Source organism: Scomber japonicus, chromosome 19 (genome assembly GCF_027409825.1).
Source record: "Scomber japonicus isolate fScoJap1 chromosome 19, fScoJap1.pri, whole genome shotgun sequence".
Taxonomy (NCBI): Eukaryota; Metazoa; Chordata; class Actinopteri; order Scombriformes; family Scombridae; genus Scomber; species Scomber japonicus.
In genome coordinates this window covers 1,524,320-1,534,431 of record NC_070596.1, presented here as the reverse complement: position 1 = coordinate 1,534,431, position 10,112 = coordinate 1,524,320, and the positions used below count along the sequence as shown (strand labels likewise).

The window sequence follows — 10,112 nt, the reverse complement described above, 5'->3', positions numbered from 1 at the left end:
CACTAGCTATCATTAGACCACATATTTCTGACCAGCTGATGAATATTTACTCTCCTTTTTAGCTCTGGTTTTTATTTTCACCAACTCCAGAGAAACATATCTGGCTCTTTGGCTGCACCCCTCCCACTTTCTCAAAATGAATGAAAATGATGTTTATGTTACTCATTTGTTCAAGCCCTTGCCAAACAAGTTCACTCAATGACGTTTAAACTGGATTCATCTTTGTATTTTCACAGCACACACTGTTATTAAATCTTGTGTCTGCAATAAAATATTGATTGTACTCATTATGCAAAGCTTAATATTTTAAACTATTTATTTCAATTAAATTCTTAAACAGTTTGAATCAAGACAGCTTTTTAAAAATGGTAAGAAAAATTTGCAATAATACAATTTGGATTATTAAATGAGTACACTCTGTTCTGATTGGCCAGCTTCCTAGAACCTGCTGCATCATATTTGTGTTAAGTTAAGCAAATAAGGAAAAGCGTAATAAGTTCCCTTTAACTTTTAATCATACCTCATAAAGCAGGTGTGGACAGTATTTTTGTAATTACTCTCACAGCCAGAAGGGGGAGACAAAAGTCCCTCACTATAGAGTTAAGAAAATAAATGCATGGTTATATTTTTGCATCATACTCTCCTTATGTGAATAAATGACATGTATGAAAAGAAAAAAACTTCAGCTTTCATTGATTTATTTCTATAACGTACAGTATAAGGCATCAAGGTTACAAAACTTATTTGGATAAGAGCTTGAGGTAAGCAGTTACAAACTAATCATTTCACACAAATCACATAGATTGAGGAAAGTGAAAAATATTTGTATAGAAAAACTAAAACATATTCACATTTCTTTCACACATACTGAAATAACACTCTCAGAAGAGAGACAACCTCATTTTACACACAGATATCACATTAAGGCACCTTAAAAGTAAAACGTCCACACTTCGTCAGAAATGATAGAGAACAGAACAAGAACATTCATCACAATAACATCATTAACTAAATGAAGAACTCATGAACTAAAAAGTAGATATTACATGAAATCACCCAAACAGTGACAACACAGATTCAGTTTCACAGGTCTGATCACACCAAACAGTGTCACGGCAAAATGAAATAGGTGGGTTAGGGTTAGGGTCAGGGTTAGGATTAGAGTTAGGGTTAGGTTCTCATGGTATCTACTTGATGCATGGTGGTCTATGTATTTTTCATGAAGTTGGAGAGGTTTTCTATTCTTTCAATTTTTATGAACAAATTGAAGTAAAACAATAAGGGAACGTTTGTGAATGAGGCTGTTGATTATCAAATGTTCTACACAGTTGATAATTTCGGAGGTGTCTTGTGTTCCATTCATTGTTCACTTTGGAAGATTGCTATCTTGAGAAAACCCAGCAACTCTGCAGTCTTGGCAATGCTCAGACCAGCCCTCATGTGTCCCACCATCATGTCTTTTTCAAAGCATCTTTTCAAAACAATGCTAACCTTAGCAACTAGACGCTTATATTGAAATCTACACTACATGAGTAACCAGGTTACATGTAGCTTTCTACAGGAAGCTGATTTCTTGCTATTTTGACAGTAAACCTGTTTTTTGTCACTGGGATAAGGGATCAGAGAACCCTGATTTCCCCAGCTAGATTTATTTTGGATAACCCAACCCTTTCTTTTCCATATATAATATAATGGAGGTAGAGCAGTCGTCCACTAATCGGAAGATCGGTGGTTTGATTCCTGGCTCCTCCAGTCCACATGTTGATGTGTCCTTGGGCAAGATACTTAACCCTAAATTGCGTGAATGGATGAATGTGACATGTAGTGTAAAAGTACTTTAAGTGGTTGAACGACTAGAAAAGTGCTATATGGAGTAGTTAATTTACCATTTAGCATAATCATAACCAGGTTTCTAACAGGCTTTTTACTTGTATGCAGGTGCATGACAATACTTTAGCCACAGTGTGTGTGATGGCAGGGTGACAGGATGAAAGAGCATAGTGATGCATTCCATCCAAAGTCTGTTCAGTGAATTTTCTTACCACATGCTGCTCTGGTTGGTTACCACTCTCTGATCAATCATACAATGTCATGACTGATCAATTATTATTAGATCCTGACATGTATGTGTTATTACAACATGAAGGAGTATGTTGTGTGATGTGGTGCTTCTGCTCTTTTTCTCTGAAGGTTAATAAACAACAAACTGTCTTCACACAACTAAAATTGTTCTATTTTTAGTATAATATTTTAACATCGCAATACTGTAAATATCATGATATGACAACTCTTTAATTTTGGGTTAATATGTCACACTGCACTGTAACTTTTTATTCTCCTGTCTTATACTATTTTAGCTTAATTTCATATCTAATGTAACACGTTTAATAATATTTAAATGTCTTATTTTGCCATGTGTTGATTTTGGAATGTGCTATATAAATAAATGTGTCTTGCCTTTATCACATTAAGATTTATATTGGTATTATTCATGAATGATATGGACTTACTGGTTATGTGTCATCACTAGATGTGATGGATGATGGAATGTTATGAATGTTAATTTGATGAACATGGCTTTAAAACTTTACACTGTCATATTGGTCAGTTCAACAAGGCTCCACCTGCAGGGTTAGGACTGGTAGTGTTAAGTATAAATGAAAAGACTATCAATTCAAATCAAGGCACACATATGTAAATAATCTGGTCCTAAAGCTAAATGTTGTGTCTATATGTCATAGACATCGATGTGAGCTCCTGATGTATATTTGTCCTCCAGCAGCAGCTTCATCAGCTTTGCACAGGAAGCCTCACAGGTGAGCACCTGGCCCTGAGAAAAACTGTCTGAGAGAGACTTCCTGATGTTGGGATCAGCTGTTTTGGATCTGGCCACCAAATGCATGTCTGTATCCAGAGGTCCTGGTTAAATACAGAGGACAGGAAATAAGTGAGAGAGGCTGCAATAGACAGAATAAAAGACATACTGAAAAGTCTTCAATGTTATAGAAGTCAAGCATGTATATCTACTTTGAATAGAAATTACATTTGTGTTCAAAGTAGTGATGACTTGTAAAATAATTATTCTGCTTTAGTAAACAGACACACTGAATTATAAAAAATATTTGTGATGGAAATATTAAGAAATACCCATAACACATTCCTATAGAGACCCAATGCAGTGGAAATTAACAGACATTATGAAATATATAAATGTAAAACTAATTATGATATCTAGTTTCATCATGCTTCTTATGTTTTTTTAACAATAGTTTTGGGGGTAATTTTATTTTGTAATTTCAATATGTCTTTTCTGAAAGTCTGTTTAGATTTAACAATGACATTTTTACCAATAGCTATTGTATTTAATATTTATAATCATCATAAATTATTTAATATTTTAACTATTTTTATGTCTTTAATGACATAACTGTAGCTTCGGTATGAAAGATCAAACATTACATTTGTAAATAAATATATATTTAACAGTGGAGTTTCAATTAGATTAATTTTTCCATTGATTGATTAATTTGTATAATATCTTATTAACATTTCTATATTACAATAAAATAGCTATCATTTAATTGCTTTTCATTTGATGGCTTATCTCATTTTAGTGATTTGATTTATTCTAGTTAAGTGTTTTAAAAGTAGTAGTTCAAATATCAATTAGTTACCTGCTCAATCATTTGTTTAGCTTATTTACTGATCTGCAAGGTTCAGGGTTAACCTAACCCTAACCCTTGACCCTGTGTTATTATTTAACTAATAACAAGTCAACATATAAACATACTTGTAACCTCTTGCATGGCTCTTTGGATCCTCCACATTTTCTCAACCTTTGTAAAGGTTTGAAATTTGAAGTATTTCAAGGTAGTTTTTCAGGATGTTTTAATTTAGAAAAGGTAGAAGTGGCTTAATATAGAAAATGAAACAATGCTGCATATGGAAACTGACTTTACTGGTCTGATCCAGTATTGCTATGATTCATTCTGATTAATTCAGTTTCTGTCTAACTGGTTGGACTTGTTGGCTAGTTAGTTCCCCACCTGGAGCGTAGCTGAGCACCCGGACATCTGGCTCTTCTTCTGCCAGCACCTTGAACATCATATCTCTGGCAGCCTTGCCGGTGCAGTAGAGCACCCAGGAGCTGAAAGGCTGCAGGGCGCACAGTGAGGAGATGTTGACCACAGTGCGCTTCAGACCTGGACGCTGTGGAAAAGCCTGCAGCACGCTGGCGGTGAGGCACAGAGAGGAGCTCACATTGAGAGATAAGTAGGAGTCCACCTCGGCCATGTTGGTGAAGCTTCTGGTGTAGCGGGACACATCACCTAGAGAGGCTGGGAGGAGACAGATGGAGGCGTTAGTCCTCCTGAGTAGTGGCATCATCTAATACCACTGTTGGCAAAACATTTTGACTCCCACTTCAAATTCCAACCACACATCAAGAAACATAAGAGATAAAAGATATTATTATAAAAGATATTATTCTGATTATTATGTGTCTTAATGTGTTAAATAAAAGATCATTACAGGTTTCAAATAACAGTGGAGTTAAGATGTACAATATTTATCTGAATGGTGAGTGTCATAAAACTATATATTTAAAAACCCCTGAAGCTTAAGTACCTTTAAATGTATTTTTACTCTAGGCGAATAAAAACAGACTGAATGAGTGGAAGCAGCTGTTACTACTGTTACACAATGACAGCCAGACTTTGTTCTTCACTTTAATCCACATTGGCTCAACAGCTTTCAACTCACCTGCGTTGTTGACCAGAAAAACATGATCTATGTCCTCAGAATAAATCTCTTTAGCTGTTTTGATTACGCTCTCCAGTCCTTCCATCAGCCCCAGATCTGCCACCACACACTGAACCACCATGCCCGCTCTGCCTGCCTCCGACTCGGCCAGCTCCGTCTGCAGAGCCCGCAGGTCGTCACCGGAGCGGGCCACCAAGACGAGCGCCGACCCCGGCTTCACCAGCAGGGATATATCCCGCGCTGCAGTCCGGCCAAAGCCTCTGGAGGCCCCGGTGATGATGCACAGCGCTCGGCCCAGGTTTCCACTGTCAGAGGACTGCATGGCGGTGGAGGAGGTGGAGAGAGAGAGAGAGAGAGAGAGAGAGAGAGAGAGAGAGATATGTGGTGAAAGTGCCCTGCAGAGAGAGTGATGTCTCCCTACAGACTGCACACCATTCTTCTTCTGCCAGCTGATTGGACACGCTCAGCAGCCTGTTGCCTTATCGCCACCTACCGGTTACATTATGACTCACAGGCATCATTACAACATCTCATTATGTTGTGTAGACTCTAGAAGCGCACTGCATTTATTGAAGAATATAAATAAAAGAACAATATCAATAAATGAATAAATAAACAAATACATAATTAAATAAATAAATACAATTCTCAATGATCATGACTGAGCATATCTGCCTTTCATATCTCATATGAAACACAAAGCCACTATTATGAGAAACATTTGGCATCTTTTTTTTCTTTGGTGAATGCAGTGCACTTGCGTGTATTTTGTAAAAAAAATTAAACAAAACACATTATATTTATATTCTTACATAATACATCATGAGGTGTGTAAACATGCTCGAGGTCCCGTGCTCCCACAATCTAAAAATCCATGTAATCTAAGTTTGTTGCCTTCAACCCCCGCACCAGACACGTTTTAATACATTTGAAATGCTCTGCTTTGAATTATATTGTGTGTCTGATTTGTTTTTCCCATAAAATCTTCAGTTACATGGTTACATATTTTTAAATGACGCCTACTTTCTCTGAGCATCTAGAGTCTGGAAACTACTGGACTAATGAGATAATGCTGAGTTGCTGAGTATGCAGGTCGTGATCCACAGAAGCAGGCGTCTGAGGACATCTAGTGGACAGGTGTGGTATGACAGTGTCCTTGTCTCATAGTTTCTATTAGTAATATACAGTAGGTATATTGTAATAGTCATTTTGTAGCTGACATACAATAAATAAATGTACGTCTTTAGTACTAACAGGATAGTATGCAATCTATATATTTTTTCAACATACCTCAATCAAACTGCTACTTTAGAATGCCAGGCTTCCAACTATACACATAATAAGTCAAATGTTTTTCAAACTATGATACTAATAAACTTTTTTTAGTTAGTTTAGTTAGTTCTCCAAGATCTTTTGCCATCATACTGGAAATTAAAAAGAAAAAAAAAAAAGAAGAAACTTACCGAAAGTTCAGTCAGGAAGACTTTCTGCATAGTTTTATTTCTCCCTGCAGAGCCAAAGCACCAGAGACTTTTGACAATATTTAATCATTGATATAATGAGTATAATAAACATCGCCTTTGCTTTATTCGTTGGTCTCTCCTGATTGAAATGAATAACAACCTTCTTATTATTTGAAGATGAAGCTGTGTCAATGTACTATTTGATTCCAGCTATAAGTAGCAGGAACAAGGGTTTTGATATGGTATGTCCAGACTTGTGGACATGGTTTTTTGTTTTGTTTTGTTTTTTACAATATTAGATTAAATTTTATCATAGCTGTTGAACCCAAACAGTACATTTTACACACCTATCTTAAAGTCAAAGGCTATGTTTGCAGCAATAGGACTTGTAATATCTGTCAGTAGACACATCAAGATAATGTCAGAATGAGTGAACATCTGCCATCTGGAAAATCTGTAATATACTTGAGAAGGAAAGTGGTTAACAGGATAAAACCGCAATTCATTGAAAAGTTCCTTCACTTTCTTTGTGCAGTCAGTGTGGGACAATAGTTTATCACCAATAGCACACCCAAAAAACAAACAAATTGATTTAGCATGATGACATCTTAACCTGCTTTGAGTTATGTTATATGGAGCTGAAACAAAGTGTCAGACTGGGAAAGTAATGTCAAGAATGAAAGAGCGTTTGGGATTATTGGAGTATGTTCCCATACATGTTAATCATTTAAAGTAGCCTTTAAGAAACAAGTCCAGAAAAGAGACAAAGGATATTGTGTATCTTTCCTACAGAAAGTGATATCAATGCATATACATTTGATGTACATGTGACTTCATCTTCATAATCTACATACTCTGTGACAATCTCTTTAAAAGAAATGTGGAACTGTCAGTGTAGGCTATATGGGAGAGCATAATAACTTTACACACATACAGTAATATTCACGTCTCAGTATTCTGCCCAAGTCATGCTCACTGACCTAACCCTAACCCTAACCCTAACCCTAACCCATAGATCCAGTATATAACAGATGTATTACTTTGCTTCTTTGACAAATAACATATCACAATTCCTTGATTTGGCTGGAGACCTTCAAGGTGTTAAAACTCAAAAAACATGTCAACCTACATCCCAGTACAATAAGATTTTCTTAAGAATCTAGAAATGATTTAAAAATACATTTGAATTTTTTACCAGCATGTGTCATATCACAAATATACCTGTTATTCAGGATAATCCACATACCTCACAGTGGGCTAAATGAAACTAATCTATTTCAATGGCTAGATACCACCAAGATTAAGTAATTGAACAGACAAAACCAGCTGACTCAGAAACGGTCGACTGTATGGATGGCTGCATGCCTATTAAGACATTAAGATCAACATTACAGTTGAATAACAGTCCTAAGTTGTGTTCATGAGGTTTACTGTGTTGTCTGAGTAGCTGTAAAACTTAAAACGACCTCATTGGCAGCTAACACTGTTTTCTGCTGTGATCAGTGACGAGACACTGCAGACATGCTACATTATGGCTTCTCTTGTGTCCAAAAATGAACCAGTACCATTAGCATTCGGTAAATCTAAAATTAGAAACTTGTCTCCAGCCACAGAGTCACAGTGGTTTAGTTGAAGGGAATCATAGCTACAAGGTAAGATTGTGCTCAGTACAGATGGTGTGGTTTTCTTCTTTCCTTAAAAAAAAAGAAAAGTAATGGACATGGAGTTGACATGTTCATCCTGTGTGGATGCATGGTTACACATTGTTCCCAAGTTGCATAACATTATAGCGTGAAGTAACAATTACATTTTAAATTATTATCAAAATGAAAATACAGCTAAAAATTGTAACAATTACAGGTGGACCAAATCCACAACAAACTGACGTCACCTTATGCTGGTAAGGCTAATGTGTGAATAACATGCACTCACATCCAGCAGTCAATGAGATATTATAATATTAGAACCCCATCCAAGTCATGTTTCTGGACTTTAAGGTCAAAAAGCACTAATTCAAATCTCTGTAACCTTTAGTACTCTCCTTTGGTCTGACATCTATTTGACTTTGTTCACCAGTTTGTTTTCTAACTTTGGCTGCTATTTAGCGTGGCATGTATGTGATATTTCAGTTGAACAGCTGCCTGCTGCTGGAAATAGGCTGAATCATACAGCAGGCATACCATCAAATGAAAACGATGAGCTAAAATAGGCTAAAAATACCCATTCAGCAGGGTTATCACTGCAAGCAACACATTTCAATCATACATGCAGTAATTTGTGTCACTGTTAACATAAAGATATTGATTTGTTTAATGCTTATGACATTAACATTATTTATGGCACTTTTAAGATGCACATTTCATCCTGTTACTTTCAGCATCACTCATAGTTTTGGTGAGGTCTGTGTACATGATTACTGTACTTACTGACAATGTAAATATGAATGTACAGCCACAAATGAGAGTGAGGTGATGGAGAGAATAGAACCTGTACAGATCTCACATGAGTTCAGCTTCTCTGTGTACTGGAGCTGAAACAGTGTTTTAATGTTAAGACTGATGATATTCTGTTTTTCTATTACAATTCACAAATTATACAATGTGTTAATACTGTTTTTCCCAGTCTGATTGTGGCACTCAGTCACCAGCCCATTTGTTCCTACTGAAGACATACATCTTTAAAAGCAGTTCAACATATAGTTTCACTTTTAGAAAAGATTCAGTCATTTTCTAAAACAGCTGGTCACTGTAGTTTTACTTAAACAGGAGGAAATGTAGTTCATTTGTTGGGGACTATTTCCAGTGGCGGATTAATACACATTTGGTGCTCTAGTGAGTATTTACAGCCGGTTTTTGTGTGACTTATCCTTTAAATTCAAAGCTAATATCTTCAGGACAAGTTGTCCTTGTAGGCAGCATGGTGGGTCCCTGGTGCTTCTCAGCTTCTCTGGTGTCTGTCTCTCTCAGCACTTGAGGGCTTTGCTGTTAAGGAGGACATGGCACGAATAAAAAAATGGTGCCATCCATGGACGAATTCATACACATAACCATCCCACAGCTGGGTACAGCCCAAAGTGATGCTGCCCTGGAATATTCCAGTATGTAAAGGATGATAGATCAATAAATGCAGCTTTACTTGGAACACCAAACTACAGATAACCACTTCACTGTATTGTTCCAAAAAACTGAATTTAAGAAATAAAGTGGATGTATTTACTCACTTTAATGACGCCCTGACGATTAAATAAGGAGACAGACAGGAAAAGGCTTTTTTTCTGTTTATTTCACTGAAGTATTAATAAACAAAAACTAATATAACCATTTTCACAAAAAGTTATTGGATTCCAGTCAAGTCTTGAATATCTGTTTCACACCTTCATAATGAAATCATATAGACTTTAATGTGTATTCATCGTACAGCATTCATGTGTCTCATATCTAAATGAGCAGTATTGGTAAAAAATTCAGCAGGTCACACACATAGTCAGAATGTGAACGCGCACACACACACACATTTGCACTGCTAGATGTGTGAGTTGTGATGTTTAACTGAAACATAACAATCCTAAAATGTCTACTATGCTTGTAATAACAGCACATCATATTAACCAACTATTTCGGGGGGATCATATAGAAATATAACTCTGCAGTTAAAATTTGAATTTAAGTCGAGTTGATTGTAAAATACTGAATATGTGATTTATTAAGATATCAATGATATCTTTAACAGCAGCCAGTTCCCTCATTATGCCATGCATGACTGTATGGAACAAAACACTCACTTCAGTTTATAAATCCTCATTCTTACATGAGGGTAATATGAAGTTACATGTAATTTCATTTTTCATTAAAGTAGTAAACATACAAAACAAAAACTACCGGTCCTATT

At 36.1% G+C, this 10,112-nt stretch overlaps 1 protein-coding gene across 1 annotated transcript; it reads right to left on the bottom strand.

Annotated features, from left to right (window-relative positions):
• Positions 1–2,396: 2,396 nt before the first annotated feature.
• spra (sepiapterin reductase a) lies at positions 2,397–5,167 on the bottom strand (the record flags this gene model as incomplete). Its single annotated transcript, XM_053340507.1, has 3 exons — positions 2,397–2,919; positions 4,047–4,337; positions 4,762–5,167. Coding segments are annotated over 3 exons (888 nt in total), but the record flags the coding sequence as incomplete, so codon positions are not given.
• Positions 5,168–10,112: the final 4,945 nt, after the last annotated feature.